Raw genomic sequence first — 27490 nt, 5'->3', positions numbered from 1 at the left:
TCTGTAAAATAATCCCTAATCCCAAGCAAGCAGTAATATAACTTTTTCTTGTCTTTCTATACCTGGGTAAATGTCATGAGCAGGCTCTGGAGACTGTCCCAATGCATTATCTGCAGCATTGTGTGGTGATGGTGCTGTCTGGATGGGCTGGATTGTGAGGCAGTCATTCAGGATGTCCTGTCCAAGCTCTGAGCTTGATCGCAACTGCAACACAAGAGATAAGAAACAAGAAACCAATACGACAGATAAATAGTAATGAGGAATTTGCTTGTTTGTGACTTTTTGGTTTTTATATTGATGAGTAAGAAAGTAATCAATTTTGTACAACTGGATGATGTTCATTATGGATGACGTGTGAGCAAAATTCTTACACACAAGTTACTAGCATTATAAAAGCAACAAGCAAATGTATGTAAGCCTATTTTGCATTATTTAGGAAATTTGTTTCAGGCTTGTGAAAGTTGGGAATAAATCTATCATGACGGACTATACAGACATAAATTTTCTGTCTTGTCCAGTAGCCAATATGAATGCTTACATAAGTCAACAACAACAACAACAAAAAGATCAACAACAAAAGCAAACAAAAGTAGTGAAACAAATACTGGAAGACAGCTGTGATCTGAATTCTGAAGATATTTCTATCTATCTAAAAAGCAGAGATCACTGTCAATTCATATTTACAACCACAAGAGCTGGAAATACAGATGCTCTAAACTTACATGTACAAACATGTACGAACATGCATGTACTGCATATTACAATACACAATTTTTAGAAGGAAAATATATGTACTTAACATGCATATAATGAAATATCCTGAGCAAGAGATGGGTGTTACATTGACTGATACATGTACAGACAAAGTGACACTAAATGTACTATCAAGTACACTATAAAACCATGTTGGTTAATAATAGTTGCTGGGAATAACTTCACTCTCTTTCACTGCTCAGTATGTATGTGAGTTGCTATTTAGAATAATTACTGTTGCACCATCGGGAATGGTAGACCATCAGAAATGTTCTCTCTCCTGCTTAGCAGACTGGGTAAGCAATGCTGTGGCCAAAGCAGCCAGAAAATCACACCTGCTTCCCAAGCTACACACGATTTCTGGAAAGCTCCACTCTACACCATTATTATTTTCTCTAACGAGATACAGTAATCATGCTGTGATTGCAGATTCCTATTTCTTCTGCCATCTAATGCTTGGCTTCTGTTTCTGGAGATATTTCATTTGTGGAATCAGACTGCAACATTAACAAGGCTGGCAGAATCTATGGTCTCCTTGGAGTGAGATAAACTATAAAAAACAAGTTCTAATTCAACTATGGTTGATCAAGATGATCATTTTGTCCTATAAATACATCCAGGGTAGAAAAATCCTCTACTTCAGTAAATGATTTTTTCATATTTTAGCAAAAACTTTTAACAAAAAGTTTTAATCGAATCTTCATATTTTGTTAATGGCAGGGAAAACATAGAATGATAGAATCACTCAGGTTGGAAAAGACTTTAAAGATCATCAAGTCCAAGCACGACCTAACCATACTACCCTAACAACCCACCACTAAATCATGTCCCTGAGCACCACATTCTAATGGTTTTTAAGCACATCCAGGGATGATGACTCAACCACCTCTCTGGGGAGCCTATTCCAGTGCTTAACAACTCTTTCTGTAAAGAAAATCTGAGCTTTATTTCTTATTTATTGTGCAAATAAACACAGAAAAACCAATGAAAAGACGCATTGGTTAAAAAATACAGAAATCAGCCAACCATACACTGCATCCATAAAACTTTGTCTTCAATTAAACAAACAAACAAATAAATAAATTTATTACATAGGTGAGATAATAATTGACCAAACTGCTGCGGTCTGTTTCTTTCCCTGTTTCAAAGACAATAATTTTGTTTGCAGTTTGGACTGTAGAGCCATTAAACAGCTGTAAAAGACAGTTGACACTCTCTCTGACTTCTATGCAAATTGTATCCCAACACAAAATTCTTGGCATAATACCAAATGTCCCATTTGATCATATAAATGAGCACCCATACAATCACACTGTGACTAAAATGTTGCCAATCTATTTGTAAGAACTGTGACATTAAAATTTATCTTGATGAATGGCGAAATTAGTAAATGAAAATTCTGCCATGCTAAGCACAGAGATTTTCAGTATACTGCATAGCCCAAAATTATGCCTGGCCAAAGTGCAAGTTAAAAATTAACCACTCATCTCACCAGTAACTTCCCTGTATGGAATACTTGTTCTAAATGATTATTTTTCATCTCTAATAGCTCAGTTGCAGGAAGAGTTGACAAGTTTTATAGAATTCTGAGCCACTACGCCTATTGTATGGGAATGGTTGACTTCCTAATAGGAAATATGACAATTTTTTTCTAATACACAGATTACTGTCAGTTATAATTTGCCAATTTTTTACTCCTGTGATAATCAACTAATAACATTTTTCACCTTTCAGAACACTGGATTGATGTTCTACTTTCTACTAACATTTTAGCTATGACTAAATAATTACACAATACTAAGTGACACAAGCAGAAATAATTAGAAGAGAGTAAGGTTCTACATTCTTCACTGTTCAGTGTAATATTTGAGTCCAAGATCAGAGACAAGATGTCAGTTCAAAGCATGATATACTTCAAGGGAAAATGACTTCTTAAAATAAATCATCATTTCTTTAATATATTCTCTAAACAAATTGCTTATTATCTGAGATCTGCCAGTTTTTGTATAACCTGACTCATTTCTTCAGCTTTATTCCTCTTCAGTAGGAATCTAATGTCATCAAAGAAAACATGTTTATGAGCACACTTAGTTTGAAAGAGGTGCAGTTCTGGATTTTTCAAGCATGATTAGTGTATCTGAACCACATAAGATAGGACCTCTGTAATATTAAAGCTGGTGTCTTGGTGTACTCTCATTAACTTTCATAATTCTTCAGTAAAGACTAGGCTCCTCCAGTCACTCAAATAAGCCAGTTATGTCATCAAATCAGTGTTTTAAATCTCACTGAGGGGAAAGTAGGTTTAATAACTCTAAGAATTCTGTTCACCAAGTACAGAATTTCCACACATAAGGGAGACATTGGTTACATGCCGTTCATTCAATGCGAATTATATCTGTCTGCTTTATTAAAAACAAAAGAAAAGAAAACAACAGAAGTAAAAAAGCAAAAACAAAAAACAAATCATCAAAAACCACAACTACTGAATACTGATTTATTTCATTGTAAGGAATTGCTTCACACACACATCAAAGCTTTGCAGATGTGGTTTTGCTTTCATTACATAGTTACATATAAGAGATATCTTAGTTATTAAATTTATTAAATTACAAGTTTACTAAGCACTATTTGTCAAGCAGAGAATAAGCAAGTAGCCTTTTACATACATCTTTCTTTTCCATAAGTTGAGTTGGCAGTAGGAAAAAGAAGCACGATCTGTCAACATTGAGAGACCTGTTTTATCAATGTTTATAAAAAAGTAGACAGAAGATTACTTTTTCCCTGGGCAGAGTCAAATTTATCTTTTTACCATCATCATGTTGACAGCATACAGACATGACCTCTGAAAAATAAAAGTTCAAGATGAAGCTATGCTACGTGAGAGTGTCTACATCTATTAAAGGTTTCCTTGCTAAATCATATTTTTACTCATGAAGATCAACATCAAGGTCCAATATTTTCCTGCACAAAACTAATCCTTGTTGACAACAGACAGCACGAGTTCATACTTGCTAGGTGTCACCTGTACTTGCATCTGGAGGCTAAAGACATCTTGGAGGAAAGAGGCACTACAGAAAGAAAGGATTCCTCAGTTCGCTGTTAACTCAGGTTATTATGTTGGCAAGTTCTAGAAAGTTATAACACTATTGTAATCTTCTACCACAGCTCTCAGATATGCATACACTATATTCTTATCTGTTCCTGCAGTTAAATGTTAGGCCAGGAAAACAGAATAAAAATGAAATTAAGCTCCCCTATGTGTGTAGTGATGTTAAGTCCTGTAGAAGAATTACTTTTGCTCCCCTAGAAGTTTTAAAACAAACACTGAGTTTGAAAGCAACTATAGCTTCCATCTTTGTAATCTACCTTAATTTGAGAAAATATACCACTAACATTTTTTTCAGTCTCTCACACTGAAAATCAAAAGCACCTGAAGTCCAGACAGTCAACTATGAAAAATTTTAAGTCAATAAGAAATTCTTATTTTGAAATAGCATTAGAAGAGAAGAACACTGTTACATTAACATGGGTATTAATGAAATGAATTCTACCTTTGCTAGTCTTTAAACAGTAAGCTTTTTATGGAGTGGTATAATTCTTATCTGTGAAACAGTTTGAGTTATATCCTCATGAAAATGATACAGAACACAAAACCCATTGTTCTAAGGAAAAAACAATGCAGCTGGAATACATCATAAGGGAAACTACAAAAAAAAAAAAAAAAGAAATTGACAATCTTACTTGAGGGAAGGGAAGCACAGTTTGAGTGAGATGTAAGTGGTCATTTTCTGAGACAAGAAAGCTGTGTTGGTTATAGCTCTGCTGAAAATTGGTTATTCGTTTGCCCTACTTCATGTACTATCTTTTCACACAGAAAGCTGCTAAGTGTACTTGTCACAGAGAAGTTCACATTTACCCAGATATTGCTTTTTTTCTTTCTCACTCAAATCATAGAACTGGAAAAATCCACAGAGACGCATGTATGAATGCAGACACACATTATCTCTACCCCTTCCCCACATCAGACTTGAAAACACAAAATTACATTATTAGAAGTGCTACCTACTTCATACCTATGGCCATTCCTATTAATCCTCTTTTTCTTTCTGTTATAAGTCTATGGCTTTTTTTTTTTTTTTTGTGAACAGTAACATAAAGATGAGTTTTGCCATTCAAAAAGCAGGAAAAAACTTGCAATGAAATCATAAGTCAACAGAGCAGCAGCATATGTTGTATTCCTAGACTTCAGTAAGGCCTTTGATCCTTTGTCCAACCAAAGATCCTCATAGAGAAAACAATGAGGTGGATTGAAAACCAGATGAATGGCTGGACCTGGATGGTAATAGTGGTGTAATGTACACTTGGAGCACAATAATGAGAAGCCCCAAGGTCACTACTAAGTCCAGTGCTGCTTAGCTGCATCATTAATGATCTGGATGACAAGTTAAAGTGCACCACCAGTTGATTTGTAAAGGATACAAAACTCAGCGGAGTAGATGACTCACCAGTGAGTTGTGCTCCTATTTAGAGGAACCGCTGGCAGACTAGAGATGGGCCAAAAATTTCATGATGTTCAACAAGGAAAAGTGCAAAATCCTATACTTGTGAAGGAATCAATCACCAACCATAGGCACCAGGACATGCCAGGGGTGACCCAGCTGGACAGCAACTCTGCAGAAAAGGATCTAGGACCTCATCAGTGTGTAAATACCTGAACAAGCACACATTGGAACACGATACGTTCCATCTGAACATGAGGAAGCACTTCTTTACTGTACAAGAGATGGAGCATTGGCACAGGTTGCTCAGAAAGGTTGTGGATTCTCCTTGGAGATCTTCAAAATTTGAAGGAACATGATCAGGGACCATCTACTCTATGTGTCCTTTCTTGAGCAGAGGTGTTGGAATGGATGACCTCCAGAGGTTCTGTCCGACCGTAACCATTCTGTGACTCTGTAACAACTGCCATAGTCACAAGAGCATGGTAAAAAACACTGGATATTTTCAATGTTTCCAGCTCTTTAGAGAACAGAGCTCTTCAGAAATCACTGCCAAAACACATGCACAGGACAGAACCTTCTTGCAAGATAAGACTTGCTTATCCAACTATAGCATCTGAGGAAACAGCAACAGCCATAGTAAGTTCTCCACTACTTTTAAGGTCTGTGTTTTGCAATGACCATGCTAAAAAGAATTGGTCACTTGTGGTCTCCAAATTTTTCCAATAAATAGTGTGGGTAAATTCCTTAAACACCACTGCTTATTTCTAATCCTCTTTTATTTTATTTATTCACTTTTTTTGCCAGCATCCCTTTCAAGAGAAACTGCTGCACTCCATGGTGCCTGATTTATATTTCATTTTGAAAACAGGAAGTAAAGGGATTAAAGTTGAGGATTAAAACACTTACTATTTACTGCATTTTTTTCTTCAGAATAGTTTCTTAGTTGCCACGGGCACTGCTCACTGAACCTTAGCCCCTGAATATGCTTCTTTTTGAATTAATAACATCCTTTAAGTTGCCTTCAAAGAGAACAAATAAGGGAAAATATCCTTACGTTTAACTGCTTTAAAAGCGAGAAAATAGATTTACTACCCCTTCTCTCTGTTCTCTCCCTTATGCACTTTTACCAGTGAAAACTGAACTTAGAGATCGAAAATTGTAACTGAAATCCGAAAGATGCAGAAACTTACTAGACTTATACTGTAGGACCTGGACAGAAGCTTTTTGCCCTCCAAGAGACAGGTGTTCATAGACTGAGCAGTTTCTCCAGATTAATATAGTCACAGAATGAACAATGGTGCAAGTAACTGCCATAATGCTCTAACAGCCTGCTGAAATTCCAAGTATGTAATGCCATAACTCTCCTTTCTTCATAAATTATTTAGAAAGAGAAAAGAAAATGGACTTTAATTCCAGAAGACTTACATTAAGCACTGTCTTCTTTGGCTTAGGAAAGAAATCAGTTCAAACACTGAGAAATTAACGGAGACTGAACGAAAGAAAATCTGTTGCAAAAATTAAATAAAAATATTAGCAAAAAAGAACCACAAAACTTTGTATTTATTTTCTATTTCTGCAAGAAATTATGTATGAAGAGCAGCAGGAGAAATCCTGATTGCCTGTTCCCTTCCTAAGGGCAGTAACACCTGACAAGGTTTTCTTCCAATCATATGTCAGTACAGTAGTAAATCTTGTAGAAAATCTTCTTTATTGTGAGAACGTTGTGATGGCTCTCCAAAACAAGCTAGCATTACACAACTGACCTATCTGTTAAAAAAAGAAAGATTATTTGTTAGAAATGAGCCAAGCCTGAAGTGCAAGACTGTTCTAGATAGATCTCTGTCTCCTGAGTCCTTTTAATTCCTTAGTGATGTGATAACTATACCACAGGTAGCACAATTCATAAAACATCTACACTGAGGGCAGACAACTTTCACAAATGTCCTTTGGACTGTTTCTCAAAGTTATTCCTTTGTGCTATTTGCTTTCTGGCACAAGTGCTAAATTCTACCCTGGAAGAAGTCAGGAAAATATATACAAGATAAACTGCTGTGTTAGATTGAGTGAAAAACAAGTAATTTAGGAGAAAAAGTGTATAGTTAGGACAAGACAGTGCATGCTTTAGCTGTACTGCTCCTCTGGGTAGTACTGAGAAACCCAGTAGAAACCTAGGAGCATGACTTACAATACTAAGAATCTGGTGAAGCTATCTGGTCAGCTGAATCCATGCATACTTTCCCCAAGACCCACTTGAATCAGCTAAGATGATGCAGGTTAAGCATTCACTATCTCACAGTTTGTTTGTGTAACGTTATCTGATTTGTAAATAATTTAAGTGCACAAACACAGCATGGGCACGGTTAAAACTGCCAAATACTCTAAGACTGATTAGTTGAAAGGTGACAGCATTCGGTATAATCAAGGTCCAGGCTGAGAAGCCCAGAGAGGTTTTACATTCTCTGTAGCTGGTCCTGTTTATCTGCACTGCTTCCCTCCTTCTCTCCCTCCTTCTCTCCCTCCTTCTCTCCCTCTCCCTCTCCCTCTCCCTCTTCCTCTTCCCTGTCCATTTTCCCCACAAAGATGCAACTGAGCAGTTGTATTCTATATATTACCATTTCATTTAATTGAAACATTCTTTTAAATCTTTTTTTTTTTTTTTGGATCAACATGCTGGTTTAAAGAACGTGACAACTTTGGCTCACTGGTATAATTATGAATAAAACAAAACCTGTAACTAAAACCGAAGTCTTCACACTGTTCAGACAGTAAGACAGATGCGTTCAAACTGATCTTGCTCTTGCCAATCAGCAGTAAGAAATCAAAGCAAACTTCTTGCCATTTTCAAAAATCTTCTTGTCTGTTTGAAAATCCAGCTATCTGAAGAGAATGACTTTAAGAAGACCTCAGACAAATCTTTATTATATGATCTACATACAGTCAGTAGAAGGTCTCTTCCTTCAACAGGGACTTTGCTTCAGTATTTGAAAGTGAATAAAGTATTTAGTTTTAAAAATATAGATTTCTTTGATAAGACATTGCAGAGATAGCAAGCGTTTTTCATGGTACAGTTGTATGAAATAAATTATGTTAGGGATATCACGTTCCTGATCTTGTGCAAGTAAAAAAAATGTGACAGTCTTCACTTCCAAAATAGGTCTTCTTGGAGGGCACGTATTTGCGTTTCATACTGGTTTTAAATCACTTCATAGCTAATAGTACAGGTTCTGAATCTTGCTGATCATGCTGTATAATCTCATTAGTTTCAGTAAAAAGCTTCACTACCTAAGAGAGCAATTGATCATGTGGCTAATAGAGTTAAGTCCAACTGGCGTCCCATTACGAGTGGTGTCTCCCAAGGGTCAGTATTGAGGCCCATCTTGTTTAATATCTTTATTGATGACCTAGACAAGGGGATTGAGTGTACTCTCAGAAAGTTTGCAGACGACACCAAGTTGGGAGGATGTGTTGATCTGCCTGAGGGTAGGGAGGCCCTTCAGAGGGATCTGGATAGGCTGAACAACTGGGCTGAGCTCAATGGGATGAGGTTCAATAAGGCCAAATGCTGGGACCTGCACTTTGGCCACAATAACCCCATGCAATGCTATAGGCTTGGGGCAGAATGGCTTGAAGAATGTAGAGAGGAAATGGACCTGGGGGTGTTGGTTGATGCCCAGCTAAGTATGAGCTGGCAGTGTGCCCAGGTGGCCAAGAAGGCCAATGGCATCCTGGCCTGTATTAGAAATAGTGTAGCCAGCAGGAGCAGGGAGGTGATCATCCCCCTGTACTCAGCTCTGGTGCGGCCGCACCTCGAGTACTGTGTTCAGTTTTGGGCCCCTCACTACAAGAAGGACATTGAGGCCCTGGAGCGTGTTCAGAGAAGGGCAACAAAACTGGTGAGGGGTCTGGAGCACAAGTCTTATGAGGAGTGGCTGAGGGAGCTGGGATTGTTTAGTCTGGAGAAAAGGAGGCTCAGAGGAGACCTTATTGCACTCTACCACTTCCTGAAGGGGGGTTGTGGTGAGGAGGGGGGTCAGCCTCTTCTCCCAGATAACTAATGACAGGATGAGAGGGAATGGCCAGGGAAGATTTAGATTAGATTTGAGGAAACTTTTTTTTTCTGAAAGAGTGGTCAGGCACTGGAATGGCCTGCCTGGGGAGGTGGTTGAGGCACCATCCCTAGCGCTGTTCAAGCATTGTTTAGATGAGGTGCTAAGGGATTTGATTTAGTAGTTGGGTAGGGATGGTGATAGGAGGATGGTTGGACTAGATGATCTTGTAGGTCCTTTCCAACCTAATGTATCTATGAATCTATGGATTCATATTTACAAACACAGTATAATCAACTGACAGATTATTTGCTGTTAGCTGAAAACACAAAGTGAAATAAACTGAAAGTAAGTTTACTTGTCATATACTTTTCTGACTACTTAAAGATGTCAATGCATGACAAAAAACACAATTACGGAACACTGTTGTGATAGCAGAGCAAAACTCTACACTCCAGCATTACTTAATAAATTGGTCCTACAAATAAAAACTGCAAATATAAAATAATGATTAATTTCAAATTTAGTGTAGATGCTATTTCTACCAGAAACAGCAATTTTCAAAACCAGTCCCTAATCAAAACAAAAAGCATCAGTACATAAACAGTTCTCTCTTTTTACAAAGTGAGGAAACAGCTTTTAGTATTTTGTAAGAATAAGAAATTATACAAAGATGAGCTAAAGCAATAACTGTCTCACTCATCCTTATATTTTCTTACCCTCTCCTTCTGATTTTCTGCACTTCAGCCAAACTGTACTGTTTTTACTGTATTTTTGAAAGTAGAAATTAAATAGTAATTTCAAAAGATTAATTTTTCTATTCAAAAAATGCCGCATATTTGCCGCTGGGTAGGAGGAACAAGCTATTGCAGCCTTTTTACATTTAAGATTCTAATTCAAGAAGTGACAGCTAAAAACAGTCTCCCTCTCCTTTTTGGAAATAATTTCCTGGAAAGACAAAAATCATCAAACTGATTTGCCTGAAAACACATAAAAGATTGAAAAAGCTGAACAGCTGTTAGGTAATTATTGATGCAAAGGGGAAAGAAAAGGTAAATGGCTCATGAAATCCCTAATAAATATGGGTCCAATCTAGATAAAGATTAGCAAATATGCCATGCATTTTAGTGGGCTTTCTCATTTTGTACCAATATGCTTTCTCAACTAACAAGTTAGTTGAACTCAGAATACAGAAAAAGAAAAAAAAAAAGAAGGAAAGAAAAACAGTGACAGATGAGAAAATATAGTAGTGCCTGGACTATAAGTACTGTGATTGGTCTTACCATAGCATATGCATTTAAGCTACCTACAATGTTCAGCTTGGGCTGTATATCCTAAAGAACCAGAGCTACAAATCTGGGAGACAGAATACGAAAGGAAATGAAAAAAGAAAAGGGTTACAAAAAATGGAATGAGAAATCTAAGAAGGCAGGAAAATACATAAATTGAGGCAAGGAAGACTGAAGGTTATTTTTAAATAGCAATTTATAAGCATACACTTCTTCCAGATCAAGTTTAAGATCCACTTGGACTGCTTTAACTTATGTACAGCGTTCACTGGTTGCTAGCATTTTAGAGGAAAGAGTCACGACGTGCAAATTATCTGTAAAGAACAATCAATCTTTTCCCTACTCTATTTTGCTTAATGCTTACTTAAAGTACGATATCCTTTGCAAAACTAGTGTTTATTTTTAACCCTGCCTTTAGAACCATGAATACCCTCATTATCCACAGAAATACCTTGATCCCTTTGAAATTCACATGGCCTTTGTCTTCCAGTATGTGGTACTGGTAACAAGAACTACACGGTAACTGTTCAATTAAAAAAAATCTTTTAAGTTTGCTGTTCTTCCAAAGTTGAAAGCAGAAAATGACTAAGAGGATAAGAGGTTTTTAAAAATGACTAAGATGACTAAGAGGTTTTTAAATTGATTGTAGTCTAGGGGCATGCTGTACATTCATGTTCTTATTGGTACTCCTTTAGATCTCATTTTGGGTGCTGTCCAGTTTTCTGTCACTGACTGCCCTCTGTTGAAAGAGCTTCTTCAGGCTTCCACATGAGAAGATGAACTCCAGATGAAGTCAGTAATTTTTACCTTTTTAAACTAAGAAGTACTGCTTTTTAATTCAACAATGTATTTTAAGAGTAGGGATTGAGTATTATTGCGCATAGAGATTATTGAAGTGGACTGAGAACTGGCTGATGGGCAGAGCTCAGAAGGTTGTGATCAGCAGTGCATAGTCTAGTGAAAGGTCTGTAACTAGTGGTGCTGCCAGGGGTTGGTGCTGATGGACCACTCTTTCTCAACATTTTGATCAATGACCTGGACAAAGTGATGGAATGCACCCTAGGATATTTGCTGATGATTCAAAGCTGGGAGGAATGGCTAACACACCAAAAGGCTGTGCTTTCATTCAGCAAAATGGCTGGGGAGACAGGTGAAGAGGAATCTGATGAGGTTCTACAATAGCAAGTGTAGAGTCCTACACTTGGGGAGGAATAACCACATCCATCAGGATAGGTTAGGAGATGACCTTCTGGAGAGGAGTTCTTTGGAGAAGGACCAGGCTGTCCCTATGGACAACACATTGGCTGTGAGTTAGTTGTGTGCCCTTGTGTCCAAGAAGGCCAGTTGTGCCCTGAGATGCATTAAAAAGGGCATAGCCAGCAGGTTGAGGGAGGTGATCCTCCCTCTCTACTCTGCCCTGGCCACATCCGTAGTACACTGCTCTGTTCTGGGCTTCTCAGTTCAAGAAAGACAGGGATTTCCTACAAAGAGTTCAGTGGAGGGCCACAAAGATGATTAGGGGCCTCAAGCATCTCTCTTATGAGGAAAAGCTGAGAGAACAATCTGTCTGAATGAGGGGGGATCTTATCGATTCTTATAAATATCTAAAGGATGAGTGACGAGTAGATTGGGCCATAGTCTTTTCAGTGGTGCCAAGAGGAGAAGGGAGAAACAAACCCAAACTGGAACAGATGGAAATTTCTTTCCTTTGAGAGTGACTAAGAGCCAGGACAAGCTGTCCAGAAAGGTTGTGAAGTCACTTTCTCCAGAGATATTCAAAGCTACTGAGTTGCTTACCTGTTCAACCTACTCTTAGAATCTGCTTTAGCAGGGTGGTTGGACTTGATTTTGAAAGTTCCATTTCGGCCCCCACTATTATGTGATTCTTTGATTATACTTAAAATGCTGTGACAGACATTTTAAGCATCTATTCCCAGTATTTGTAAATATCTCTGTACTCATGTTTATAAATTTACAAATTACATATTTTTTTAAAGTAGAGATGAGGTCTCATTTCACTTTAGTCATGTCCTTCAGTAAATGGAAGTTTATCTACTATTTACTAACATGCACATGTTAGATGTATTTGTGCCAGAATCTTATCAGGATACATGATTTCATCCCGTTAGCTGGGGAAACTCACTATTGAATGCACTTGGTGGATGACTAGAAATCAGTTTGGAAAAAGAAGCGAAATATCACCTGCCTTATCAAGGGTTGCAGAAAAGGCATTTTTGCCTTAAATAATAAGTTATAAACATGTATTGCTTAAAATAATTCAAAGATATATATTTATCTGTATCACACTGCATCATTTAGTCATGTCTTAAGAGTCCAAGGAGAGGGTCAAAGCTTTGAAGATAGATCAAGAAAGTATGGCCTAAAAACTATGTAACTAGAGTCTAGTACAGCAAACAGCTGTCTCTTCTGTTGTGAACATACTTTATCCTGCTATTTTAGGACTATGCAACATCAAAGACACATTTGCACAGTCTTGGAGAGCCAGCAACTTAAAACACCAAAATAATGTCACTTAGCATGTAGGGGGAGGTTATAGGGAGGATTAAAAGCAGTCAGGCACAATATATTAAATGAATCCATGACTAACGAGGTATGACAGCAAAAGGTTTCCTTCTTTTCAACAGAATAGATCCCAGGGTCGGTACTATTATTTCACTGTGCCTTTATCACCTTGGAATTTTTATGGTTATTTTTGAAGAATTCACATTTTTAAAAGACTTTTCTGACGCTAAGCCACTTTTCACTTTTAATTAAAGTCATAAATAATCTTAATTTTGCCTTAAAAATTTTATTGTTTCTCACATTTTTATTACTAACAGAAAATATTTTAAATGCCAAAGTGTAAGTTAGCAGTAATAAGTTCTCAAAGGTCCAGTAACTATGCTACACCTTGTAAATATTATAAATGGTAAACTTTATCAACTGTTCAAGTGATGCCATGTAGTTTATTCTTTGGAGTGTTTTTTTTTTTTTTTTTTTTTTGTAGGTTTGACTTTTTTGCTTTTCCATATATTAATGTATCTCAGGTAACCAATGGCAGAGATAAATCCTTATCAAAAAGTGTTACAAAAATAAGCAATTACAGGGCTAAAATGTGACCAAAGAGATTGAAGCAAGGAGCAGACAGGTCCAGATTTAAGGTGTTTGGTACAAAAAGAGAATGGTATATGAACAAAAACACATAATGAATGAAACATTAAAAGGAAAATTCCACAAAGTGTTGAAAATTGACACAATCAAAGGCAGAAGCTAATGTATTACTTTACTTAAAATAACGGTATAATGAGATGGACTTGGGTATCCTGGTGGATGGAAAGCTTGATGTGAATCAGCAGCGAGCGCCTGCTGCCCAAAAGGCCATAGATATTCTGGGCTGCATCAGAAGAGGGGTGGCCAGCAAGGAGAGGGAGGTGATTTTCTTCCTCTATTCTGCCCTTGTGAGACCCTATCTGGAGTACTGTGTTCAGGTCTGGACACAAGAAAGATGTGGGCTTGTTGGAAAGGGTCCAGAGAAGGCTGAAGCACCTCTCCTACAAATAAAGGATGAGGGAGCTGAACTTGTTCAGTCTGGGGAAGAAAAGGCTCTGGCTCACTGCGGCCTGTAAGTACTTAAAGAGAGCTTATGAAATGTTGGAGACTCTTTTAAAATGGTCTAATAGGACAAAAGAGAATGGTTTTAAACTAAAAGAGGAGAGATTTAGGTTAGATGTTAGGATGGTGAGCCTTGGGGATAGATTCTTGGGAAAGCTGTACATGCTCCATCCCTGAAGATAATCAAGACCAGGTTGGATGAGGCCCTGGGCAGCCTGATCTGATGGGTGATTATCTGTCACGGTGTTATCCGTGACAGTGACCCAAGGGAAACCGAGAAGGGAGAGGGGAGAGAAAAAGAAACTGCGTCAGTGGCCGCGCGGCCGCCCGAGCAGAGCCGCGCTCCGGGAGGGGGAGGGGGAAACGGCGGGAAGAGATGGGTCTACAAGAAAACAACGGCACGATCTGAGAAGGAACGGTAACTTTACTAAATCTAATAAAATTGAACAACTGAGAGAGAGAGAGATAAAATTTCCAACCCTTAAGCTGTGAGCTTACGTTGAGGAGGAAAATGCAGGGGAAGCACACGTGCTGAACCTCCACGGCAGCCCAGAGGAACGCCCCCAGGCAGAGCGCCGCCTGGCATCCGGTGCGGAGCTCCGCCCCTCTGCTGCTCCCACAGCATTAACTCCTTCACTGCTGGGTGATGCTCTGATGTGGAATACCGGCATCAAAACCACAAAACCACAACATTATCCTACCCAGGGAAGTGTAGTTAAAACTACATTATCTTTATAGTGTCATCCAACTCAAGCCATTCTATGACTATGACCATTTGTATTCAGGCCCAGTATGACAGACACATTTTACACATATTTCTTACAGTGCAGTCTTGCTTGTCATTTGCTTTACATGCCTGTAAAATCTGTAAAAGTCAGTGGATGGGCAGCACTACTGCCCTCCCAAGAAAGGCAGGGCAGTGCTCACAGACCAGCTTCAGCAGCTCTGTCTGTAGTCAACACATGGAGTAAGTGCATGGTTACCCAGTCTCTGATTCAAGGGTGGGCACTCCTAAGTTCAGAGGCATCTCCTTGTTAATACTACAGGACAGTTCTTCACAAGCTGAAATGCAGTTCTCTGCTGCTATATCTTGCTTCTTAGTCAGAACAAGCAATTGAATCAAAATTTACTACTCAGATTGGTGTACTGCAGCTTATAAGACTGTTCCTTATTTTTTCTATGCTGTATAAAATAACACATTTTGCTACACACTATGAATAGCAATACATTAAATGTAATTATTTTTAATGAGGACTCCTTTTATATGTGGTTACATCTCAAAGGTTTATCTATTCACATACCAACTCATACAAGTTTCCCCATTATCAAGATCACAGAATCATGGAATTATGGAATCATGCAAAAGATCCCTAAGATAGGGGTCACTGTCAACCTCTTTAGGGTGAGAGTGACAGAGTTCTGGAACAGGTTGTACAGAGAGGTTATGGAGTTTCCTATGGAGACATTAAAGACTTGTCTGGACACCTACCTGTGTGACCTATTGTAGGATATCTCCTTTAGCAGGGGGACTGGACTCGATGATCTCCTGAGGTCCCTCCCAACCCCTGCAATTTTGTGATTCTGTGATCATCTAGTCCAACCCAACTGTTCACCTAACACTAGTACTGCCCACTAAGCATGTCCAGGAATACTACATCTACCCTTTCCTTGAACACTTCCAGGGACAGTGACTTCTAACCACTCTTTCTGAGAAAAATTCTTCCTAACATCTAATCACTTTCCTTTAAAATAAGAGTTTATGTTTCCTTTCCACAATAAGCTAAACTAATGAAATAGTGTCAGTGATTAATGTGAGATACAAAAAAAAAAAAAAAAAACCCGCTAAAAAAAAATCCACATAATTCCCTTACGTCACAGTTCAGCTCTTTATAGATACACTTCTGCACACAAATAACTGTTGACTGATAACTGACATTCAAAGGGACCCAGTATTGTGAAATGTCTTGGTATTTGAAAGTGCCTGACAAATAAAAATGATGTACAGCTTGAATCCCACACTGCCCATCCATCCTCAAAACCCATCTTTCCATTTGAGTTGGGCAGTGTAAACTTGGATTTCATAACATCACGTATTTATCAGATGTCAAAAATATAACAACAAAAAATTATCTTTTCAAAAATCACTTCAAAAATCATGTACGTTGACTAATAAATCATCATGTCAGCAAATAAAGAGTAATAAAGCAGGCAGCCTCAAAAAGTCAAAGATAGTATTACCATCTATATAAGAATGATAATTTTATTACCTTCCCTTAAGGATTTTTCTCATCAACAGTTTGAAATCAATAAAGGCACTTGATATGAATTATACATCTAATATTAGAACACTGACTTCTCTATATAATATTTGAACCTGCTAGCACAGTAGAAAATTTACCTTTTTCCTAACTTGCTGGTCTTTGGAAGAATGTGCTTTCACATGTTTTCTCAGTGAGCTTGGATCTGTGTATCGTTTAGTACATCCCGGAATCTGACATGCGTAAGGTTTCTAAACCAAAAATAAAAGGGATAAACAAGCAGACATTAAATCATGGATTATTTTAACTCATGAGAATTCCTTCTGAGCCTGCAAGTCACATTACTACAGAATAAAATGTTGCACACTCAGAGAAGCTCAAATCTTGGAAATTTTTTAGAAAGGGAAAGGAGGAAAATAAGTTTTGTATGGAAGAAAGAACAAAGGAAAATCTTTCACTATAGCATCTTTCATTGTTACCTTTCTTTTTTAAAATCATTACAATGAATACTGTTAAGTATACTCACAATTCTTCCACCCTCAGAGCAATCTTTGACTTAATCAGTAATTACATTCTTTAGTGTATCAGGTAAAGAAATTGCAGTAAAGGCCCAGACAGACTGTTTAGGATTATAGAAGAATCTGCTTCAGAAAAAAAGAACAAGAAAAAGTGTTAGTTCACTATATTACGGAGGGAGCAAGCAAAAACCAGTGCAAACACTGAATACCGAAGTATCAAAAATATGTTTTATTGTGAAAGTATTAAGTCAAGCATCTAAGACTCATTTTTTTCTAATAATACCAGCTCAGAGAGATGACAGTCTTATAATATTTCTACAGTTCTCTTAAAAAGCCCTAGTAATCTAAATGACTAAATAAAGAAATTTTAATAACTATCTTCTTCTGCCTGTTTTGACCTGCTCGTTTTCTCTAAAGAATTGCAGTTCCACAATAAAGAGTACTGAATGAGCAGCACTAGGTCCAATTGTTTGCTAAAAGTAGCTATTTCACAATTTAGCCATTTCACAACGTATTTCTGGAAACACACTTGTGCATTTGATCAACATGTCAGCCATACCATCAACTATCCAAAAACCATCACTTAAGTTTTGTGACAGCCTGTTTATTTGAAATGGCATTGCTCTCACTCTTCTGGACTTCTGCCCATTGGAAACTGTTTGTCACTGACAAAACCTGATTTTTTGTTGTGAAACAAAAGATTTATTAAACAAATCTTGGCTGCCAGTCAAATTCACCAGCAACCATTTATGGTATGAAAAATTTTAGATTCATAAAATTCTTTCTTTGTTCACTTTTGGTACAAGCCCCAGCCTTAAGTTCAACCATTTTTGTCAGAGAATAGCACTTATTATCACAGATGGCATTTGTGTCTTTTTATACCAACTCCAGGTTTCCTACATATCACTTAAGAGGGAGGATGTTTCTCTACCTTCATAAAAGCCCATGGAGATAAGGCTTTTTTAATCAACTTAACATCCCTAGCACAACCTTCTCCCTCCTATCTCTGTGGTTATGGGCTACCCACTACCACCAAGACAGCTGAAAGGAGCACACGGAGTAATGCACAGGCAACTACAGTGCTATTTCTTCTTCCTTACAGTGTCCAGGTGTGTCCTCTGGTGCTTGGCGCGGTCGCTGGAGTTGCTGAATGCTTTCTGGCAGCCAGGGTGCTGACAAAGATAAGGCTTTTCACCCGTATGGCTCCTTAAGTGAATCTTGAGATTTTCTAGCCTGGAAAAAGCCTTCTTGCAGCCCTCAAACTAGAAAAGAAAAAAAGATGGTTGGAAGAAATGGCAAACACAGGAAAGTGCTACTGCATACACTGAGCAGAAGGGTGACTGGACTTCCAGGGACCTCTGGCCTGGCATTGCACTAGGGTTTGTACCACTTAAAACATAAGAGTATATAAGAGTATATTTTTCTCCCCTGCATGTGGCTGAAGTAGGAAACAATATCCTACTGCTATTTTACAGAGGGGATCATGAGACCCAAAGTCACCAGTCAGTTCAGAGCTCGGCACCACCCAGCCTCTCTGGGGAGGATCACTACTGTGGCCTGAGCAAACCACCATTTTCTCAGCCCAGGCTTTGGCTGAATTATCAGCTAAGCTGAACAGAGGCACCTCGCAGTATCAACATCACATATACATCAACTACAAAACTCAGAAAGGAAAATATCAGCCTGCTCTGCCTTGCTGAGTCTGTTGCAAGAGGTGAAGAAAGAGTCCACAAGCCTCTGTATAATCATCTTACACCTGTTTGCTTGAACGATGATCACCAACCCCAGTAGTATTATAATGACTTTTGAAACATTTCTTTACCTTTCTGCTGTGAGTGTTTGTATGAGGTACTAAAATAGTGAGCTCATCCTTAGAGCCCATTAGAATAGAATCTAATCCCTATGTATTTCTACACACAAGCACTGCATCTGCAAAGATACCAAAGCTTGTGAGAAAAAAAAACCCTGTTCTTCATCTGCCATGCTCCCACAATAAACTCCATCCTCAAGAAAACAAAAAAAAATCTGTTCTGTTCAAAATCAGTAGTTTTATCTAGACCTGATTTCAATTAGACTTCAACAATTATGACTGTTAGAAATGTAAGCTCTTATAATTATATTAGATAAGATCAATTAATTCCAGCAGTTTCAACTGTTGCACATTCTACTGAGCAACATATAAAGCTAGTCTGCAGTTCTTGTAAGAATGCTTGTAAGAATAGTAAAGCTTTAACAGAGATACCTAACAGTATTAATGTTCTAATACAGAATTTTCAACCATTTCTCCTATTCTCTTTACTCACTTGAAAAGAAACAGGCTGTGTTTCACTTTTCTCAGAATAATACTTAAATACCTTTTATTATACATTACTTAGCGCATGTATGTTTTCAAAAGCACGCGTAGAAAAATATTGGCCTAATTCTGATAATAATTGCTATGTTAATTACTAGTTTTTAAGACCCTCAAAAAAAGTGAAAAAACAAGATATTAAAAATACTTATATTTTGGGAAAATTACTATTAGAAAATATTCCATAATGAGTACAAAAGAAATTACATAGCCATATCTTAACAACTGCCAACTAATCCATGGCTAACTAACATTTACCCATTACTAATGCCACATAGCCTCATAGATACATTAAAAAAAAAAACAACAAATCAAACAAATAAACAAACAAAAACAAACAAAAAACCCTGCAGTTTTAGGTTTATTTCTTTTTGCATTGATAACTTATCTGGTCTGCTTTCAACTACCTCTGCATTAACATTGGATATGAAGTAAAGGATCAGTATTTCAGTAATAGTACTTTTTCCAGTGAGATATTCCAGACATTCAGGTGAGAACACTTATCTACATCTAATTCTCACTTTCCCTCATTCTTTAAGTCATTAGATTTTAGAGAGGGTTTTCATTACAGTTGGTAATATTAAGTTCCCAATCAGTCATACTGTTAGCTAGGCTAACATTTCACATTGAGTGGAATACAAGCTGCATGTTTTGTTCCTGCTTGTATTGCTTCTCATTTATCTGTTTTACAGTACACCTTCTTATATTGCAATCATTCAGCAAAGTCCACCAGCTCATCATACTGCTTTTCTGCATTGTCCTTCTTCCATTCCAGGAGAAGCAATAGTTTGATAATGCTTGCTCCCTCCAAATATAGGTGAACATGGGACAAAAAACAGAAAGTGACCTTATAACAGAAATGTGACCCTATAAATGTGAAGAACTACAGGCTGCTTATTGTGCTTCTCACTGCTCACATAATCTTGTAGAGTTTTAAAATGATTTATTAGCAGAAAAAGGACAAAATAAATCAGTAATATTTTCTGTATATTTTTCTATTAATTTTGAATATTTGGATATGCTGACCAGGAAGGTTCTCTGTCAGCACCAAGGCAGATGCTCTGACAAGGACTAAGTATCTTTCCCCATCTTTGCATTTATTACAAGACCAAATGTAGAAGCTGTTCTTTATATGGCTTCCAAAAAGAATGATGCATTTCAAACATTAATAATAGTCTTTTAAAAAGCATTTTCCCTTCCTCAACAGCATTAGGAGGGTGCTACTTTACAAGAGATGTAAGAGCTTTTAAAAAATTGAGAGTAAGACCTCACATAAAAACCTTTGAAATTGCTTTTTATTCATCAAAACTCTTCTGACTGGCAATCTTGTGAATGACACATAATTAGTGTCAGACATCATTCAAAATGATGACATCAGGTGCTCACTAACAAGGACACCGCAGGCCACAGCTGAGCTTTAAAAGCTCAGGTTCATTTAATGTGAAATGAGTGCTATGCTTTTAACTCTTACAGTGTTGAAATAGGGAAAAACACAGCATCCAGGGCAGTGCTTCATTATAGTGCAACCATTTCTATCCGAATGGACTACATTTTGTGACATGGTGATTGAACGCTTAGGTGGAGGTCTGTACTTTCCTCAAGACGTGTGAAAGCTGGGATTAATTTCTACTTTAGTAATTAACTTTATGAAATGATACAGTGTCTTGGAAATTTTTGTTCCAGTAAATAATGAGGAATTATTTATATATGCATTGCATACAACATAAACATTATTATAGCTTATTGCACAGTTAGCTAATGCTTGCTTGCCCAACTAGTCAATTAGTATTTGGTCCAAAGTTTGTTGAAGTTAATAGGTTCCTTCCACTGCAAAATCCTCACCACAGGTATTTCAGGCAAATTCCACTACAGTTTTAAGAACTTGCCTGTTGTAAGTCTAACTGTAAACAAAAAAAATATCACAGACCATGAATAAGACTGAACTGTATTGCTTTCTATCTTCTTTGTAATTCCTACTTTAAGCTAAAAGGCTTACTGTATTTAACAGATTTACAGGAAAGTATGTATTTTGTGTATTGTTCATACTTAAAGAGATTCTGTGTAAAGAACAGAATTTTTTGAGTGTATGTGTGAACAAGCAACTAATAAACAATATCTTCATCTGATTTCTGTTTTCTCATAGATATATTTTAAGAAGCTACGTACTGGTGCTGTAAGTGAAAAATGCATTTAAGTAAATAGAAAAAAAAGAGCAAACAAAAAGAAGAATAACAAAAAACTACTTAGATGTCTTTCTCAGGGCGATCACTATCCACAGAGAACACCAGTGTGTCAGTTCTGATGAGACAGAAATGATGAACAGAAGATGTCACCAAACTTCAGTAAAGGTGGAAGATGCAAACGTAGCCCACCTACTTTAGAACTCTCACTACAGGCTGCTCTTAATGTGCTCTTGATCAATGTAGAATGCCAAATATTGCAGAGATCTTCACACTTCAACTTAATTGAAGCACAGCACATTGAATATTTTTTATCCACTGAAATAAAGGTGTCAGAGACTCATTCACTATGGAAATGTCTCTCTCTCTAGTGTTTTCATTAGTTTTAGTGAGCATGGACATTCCAGACTTAGAAGTTATTTCTATTGTAGAGTAGGTAAATATTTTGATATGTTCCTTCAAAATTAACTATTACTGAACACATCAGTTGGTACAGACTCAAAAACAATATGGAGGAGAACCCATTAGAGGAAGAATGAACAATTTCGAAACTCTTCCACTGCTTCCTTTTGGAAGACAATGATCCTGATCTTTCCGCTTTCTCTTCTCTATTTTTTCTAAAATATTTTCCTCTAAGAACAGAGGTATACTCAAGGCTTTCTAAACACAAGGTTGACATAATGTGAAAACTGTTCACTACTGAAGTGGCAACTAAACTGTACCTGCTCTACTTGCTAAATCTCATAGAATTCATCTAGAGATGAACATTTCTTTCTACTGGTAAACTCAAAAGAACCAAATATCCCTTCATCGAGCCACAAACAAACAAACAAACAAATGGTCTTGCAGGTATTTTAAGAAATGTATGCCAAAACAATAGATTTTCAGACACAGAGTTGAATGACTATAAATCACATTCTCACTGAGAAGACTTGTATAGAAACATTTTGCTGTTATGAATCTTGGAAAGAACAAAATCTTTATTTCTATTTCACTAGAAGTAAAAAAGAAAGGAAGAAAAGATCAGAGATCCTTTGAAATCATACCTCAAGTGGAAAAGAAACAAGGGTCTAGATGATACTTTTTCATTCAGATCTCTGCCCGATTACAGTTTAGATTCATTCAATTTTCTACTAAAAAATAAATAAAAAGAAAAACAAACAAACAAAAATCTATGCATAGAAAAGTAATATTGCTTTCAGATCTGTCCTATCCTACTGTATCCCACCCCATTCCATCCATGAATGCACAAGTTGAGAATTAAGGCTTCAAACAAACAAGCATGCAAGCTGTTCTACAAATACTATCAAATTATTATTATTATAGTTGTTTAAAAACATATAGCTCAATTTATATTTTTCACAGACAGGAAGACATTAAAGACAGGAAAGCAGTAAGATCGCCTTTGAGATACATGAGACTATTGATAAATTATGATATGTGGTACATAACTCACAGCTGACACTGTAGAAGTCTTTAGCACAGATGTTTACATACTGCTATAAGGGGTTTTTGTGGCCCAGATTACATGTATAAAAGGTCAGCTGCCTTCTGGCATATAGTCTATCAGTAAAGTCTATTTATTATTTACAGAGACCAAATTTAAAAGCCATGTAGATCAGTGCCAGAAGCAAAATAAGCACTGCGAGGTCCATTTGACCTTTCACAGGCACAGTGTTTGCCTAAAGAAAAGATAAGAGAATATAGCAGAACATGTCTATAAACAGAAAGAAATTACATACTTAAGAGAAGTTGACCTGGAAATAAAAGTGATTGAATAACTCCAGATTTGACAAACTGATACTGATTTTAATTGAAGATCCTAGTCAGAGAATTTTTATTAAAGCAAAAGCATAAGGCATAATTTAATTTGTTGCTTGTTTATGTAAAGTGCTGGTCCACTTAAAATGCCTGAGATAGAAAAGCATAATGCAGGTATAATGAGACATCATGAGTAGAAAGAAGTATGCTTGGCCAAGCTTTGTCTTGAATTTAAAATTTCAAGGTTAGCTTGAAAAATACACCAAACAGTATCTTGGAAAAGACAAATCTCTTAAGTTTAAGCTCTGTCTTAGAGAGGTATACGGAAACTTATTTTTTGATTTTAAGAACAACAACAAAAAAGTTATTGTGCAAAAAAAATTCTTTTTTTTTCACAAATTTCATATGTTGAAATTCATTCAACATTTTCTAAAGGAGGTAATATTTTTTTAACTTATTTTCAGACAGCAGAAGTTAAAGCTGCATAATCTATGGAGTTTTTATTACAATCAGCTCATAATGTTGAAAAGACAGAAGCAAGAAATATTCATGAAGGAGGAAAAACATTATTGAATAAGAGGTATTTTTAATTTACTTTTACTCATTTCTTTACGTCACAAACAATTGATTTCAGTAAATTTGGTAAAAAAAAACAAAAACAGGAAGACTAAATTAAGGCTTTTTTCTGTTTAACTCTGTATTTAGACAAAAAGAATGAATTATGTATCTTCAATAACTAAAGGAGATTCATTGTCGTAGCACTGAACCCAAAGAAGAACCTTCCCAGCCTTCTTCAGATAGCTACGAGAAAAAAAATAACAAGAACCTTTATACTGGATACAAGTCCTCTATTTTCATTAGAAAAAAATCTTATTTTTGTTGGCTGAATAATGGAGGTGATATATCAGGAAAAAGAAAAAAGGAATTGAGCTGCAATCTCAGCCACAGTTTTAAGTAAAAGTAACACCATGCAGCTGCAACATTTCATTTCATAAAAGACTGTACAGATGTATTATTAAAGTTGGAGTCTTGAAGGAAGATACATACACACACATACAAATAAATAATTAAGATATAAAAAAGTTGACTGCTGAATAAAATGGAAGAAATTACACCTGTACTCTCAAAACTGCTCCGTTTAGATTGAAAATGTACCCAAAATACAGCACAGTAATCTCAGATTTAGATTTAACCAAATGAAAGGTACAGTTAGCTTTTTCTTTCAAGTAACTTAGCATTTTCCTTTTAATAAAATTTTTAATGTTACTGTATCAATGACACCTTCCAAATTTTTTTTTGTTTTACTTTTCCCATTGCTTTGTTTTGAAATCATATGAGATAATTTGCTGCCTGTGATAGGAATCTTCTTATTGCTTTCAGAGGCCTCTGAACTGCATTTCGTTCACCAAATTCACCAAAAATACTAGTTCAGAAACAGTAGCAACATTACTCACTGACACCAAAATGGGATATCCCTTGTCAAGTTTTAAATCATATTTACTGATACTCAGTTGAAAAGTATTTAAATTAATATATGCATGGCTTCTGAAAAAAATGCAAAACAGAAAACTCAGTGAAAGTTGCTATTGAGGAAAAATGCAAGCAACTGATAATAAAGTCATTGTCTTAACCTTAAATACAAGTGTATTTACTGCCAGTCCATAGTTCTATCATAATAACCAGGCCCCAGTTCTGCATTCCTTGAATATGCATCATTTTCGCTTATGTCAGTGGGAATTTGGGATATGAAAGGAATGAAGAATTAGTTTCCTAATCCTTAGGCCACAATCCATGATAATCATAGTGCCTCAACAACGTATTGCAAGCTGAACAGCTCTGTGGCACCTTGCAGGGCATTAACAGCAGGATTTTGCAGATTTATTCTAAGTATCATGTAAAATCATAGCTTTCCCCTTTCCTGATCAGAGGTGAAAAAGAGCACTTTTCAGCTCTCTTTTCATGGCAAAGCAATGAAGAATATTAACCTCGTGTTTTGAGAGAGAAAGACACGGGAAAAGACTTGTGGAAAACAAGGCAAAACTGCTTGCATTGTAGTCAGTGGGAGTCTGACACAATTACAAAGAGGCAGAGGATGTTTCTTTTCTACCCAACAAATAATCCATATGCAAATTTCCAACAACATTAAAAATGCACTTCCCAGTTCAGTAAATGTTTGCTATTCTTGGCTGCTTAGCAGCACCCTCAGCTCTTTCCAATTAGGCCCTGTTTGTATAGTCAAAAAAAAAAAAAAAAAAAAGGAAAAGAAAAAGAGAAAGAAAAAAAGAAAAAAGTTCTAAAGAAAGGATTAAGCTCTGTATCTTATAAAGGAGAAAGAACATAAATTAGAAATTCTTTCTGGATCTGGAGTGTGCATTCTTTAATCTTCCACCCTGCTGGGAAATGTAATAAGAATAAGGACAGAAAGAAGCTTTTTGGTTCATTTGATTAGTCAAAAACATGCTTTTGACTATCTGGAACTAAATCCCAAAATTCATGACAACTCAGACAATACTCTAAGATGTTATAATGCTGATAGTTAAAAATAGAGCTGAGAAAGCTTACAGAAACCCACCTAGTGAGCAAGCTGTCCAGATACATAAGGGCAAGACAGAGGCCCATACAGATGTCAGTAAGTCAGTCAAGACTGCGAGAAGATGGTGACAATAATTCAGGTGTCAGCAATGCAGCTCAGTACTGTGACCTCAGAAGAAGAAAGACTTTTAAAATGACCAATACATCTGATTGATGGATATATGTTAGCTAGCAATGAGGAAACAAAATGAAGAGATTAGATACAATTTACCGTCCTTTTCAGTGGAATGAGCTGAAGTCTAATGATTATGCCTTGAATTTAAAGTGGAAATTAAGAAATTTTTGTGAAAGAAAAGAGGAAAAGGAGAAAATGAAAAGCAAAAATAAGCACCTTCTTTTTAGGATAAAAAATCATCTTGCCTCTGAATACCAAGTCAACTTGTGACACATTTTTCGTTGTGATCCCACACCAGTGTAAAAGAAAATTCTACAAGTTATTATCCTTTTTTCTTGTACGTGCAAAGAAGGAACAGACACAAGAGGAAAGAAAAAGTGGTGCAGTTCCTCCTATCCTTCCTCCCCTTAAACATCAGAAAAGACACATGAGGGATATGTCATGGCCTTCCAGTCAAAGGCAGTGAAGCTAACCTCCCAACTTAAGAACTCAGTTTATTACTACATCATCATAAGCAACTCATTTTATGTGCTCAGTACTCATCTCTTACAGACATTCCTCACAGATGACAGAAACTTCTGGTGTCACCATAAATCACACTGCAAAGACAGACAGGACTCTATTTTAGGCTAGGTGTGGTCAGAGAGGGGTTATGAGACCAGGTTAAGCCATGGTTACAGCCAGGCTAAACAGTAGCTGTTGCACTCCGGGTGTCACAAGTGAGTCGGGACCAATGTCTGAGTTAATGATGCCATCAAAAATCTGGTAGTATAAATATTACAGCTGGACATTAGATTGGACACAGGAAGGATGGATCAAATCAGCAAATGTGTCTGGATATCAGGAAAAGGACTAGGAGTTAAGAGAAAAGGATCACCATGCAGTACAGGATCTGAAGGACTAAGGAAGCCATACAGTAGGGCAACACCCAGCAGAACTGCTGGCACACCTGGCTGTAAACCTCTGGTCAAGTAACATCATTTTCTTACTACAGAGTTCAGCAGCCAAAGGCAATGGCCACTGACATCTGTTGACTCACCACCAGGATTGTTATTCCTCCTGACATGAATACTGTGCTAAAAGATTAAAGTTCCACCCCATCCCCCAGAAAGAAAAAAAAAAAAATAAAATCCATGTGTATCCTCAAGCAGAGAATGAACTGTGCAAATTTATGATGGAAACAATAAGAAGCTTTGAGTTTCATCAAAGCAAAATAAAGGATGACTTGGTAAGTAACTATCTTTAGAACATATTGCCAGTAAATGAAGCTGTTTCTTCTACCTCTCCTTTGTGGACATCATTCTCTTCCTGAAATGAACTTCCCCATGGCAACTTAACATTTATCTAATCCATTTTTAATTGTTAAAATATTCAAAAGCCCTTGAAATGAACCTTTTCCCACAGTGAAATAATTTATTGAAGAAGGTACAACAGATATTATAGCTTTTTTTGTACTGCCAGGTAAAATCACCATGCTTGTTGTTTTTAGCTTGAAATAAAAACTATTTCTAGTG

General features: G+C 36.8%; 1 protein-coding gene across 1 annotated transcript in view; it reads right to left on the bottom strand.

Moving 5' to 3' along the window:
• The window catches only part of GLIS3 (GLIS family zinc finger 3), a 159590-nt gene that overhangs the window by 21229 nt on the left and 110871 nt on the right, over nt 1–27490 (bottom strand). Inside the window, exons 4-6 of the mRNA XM_065744177.1 lie at nt 18079–18240; nt 16601–16711; nt 63–204 (exon numbers count right to left, since the gene is read on the bottom strand). Coding sequence (XP_065600249.1) covers nt 63–204; nt 16601–16711; nt 18079–18240 — 415 coding nt within the window. The remainder of the gene's footprint in view (nt 1–62; nt 205–16600; nt 16712–18078; nt 18241–27490) is intronic.

Source organism: Cyrtonyx montezumae, unplaced genomic scaffold (genome assembly GCF_038088225.1).
Source record: "Cyrtonyx montezumae isolate F1298 unplaced genomic scaffold, pur_monq_1.0 scaffold_30, whole genome shotgun sequence".
Lineage (NCBI taxonomy): Eukaryota > Metazoa > Chordata > Aves > Galliformes > Odontophoridae > Cyrtonyx > Cyrtonyx montezumae.
This window is presented reverse-complemented; position numbering and strand designations above follow the sequence as displayed.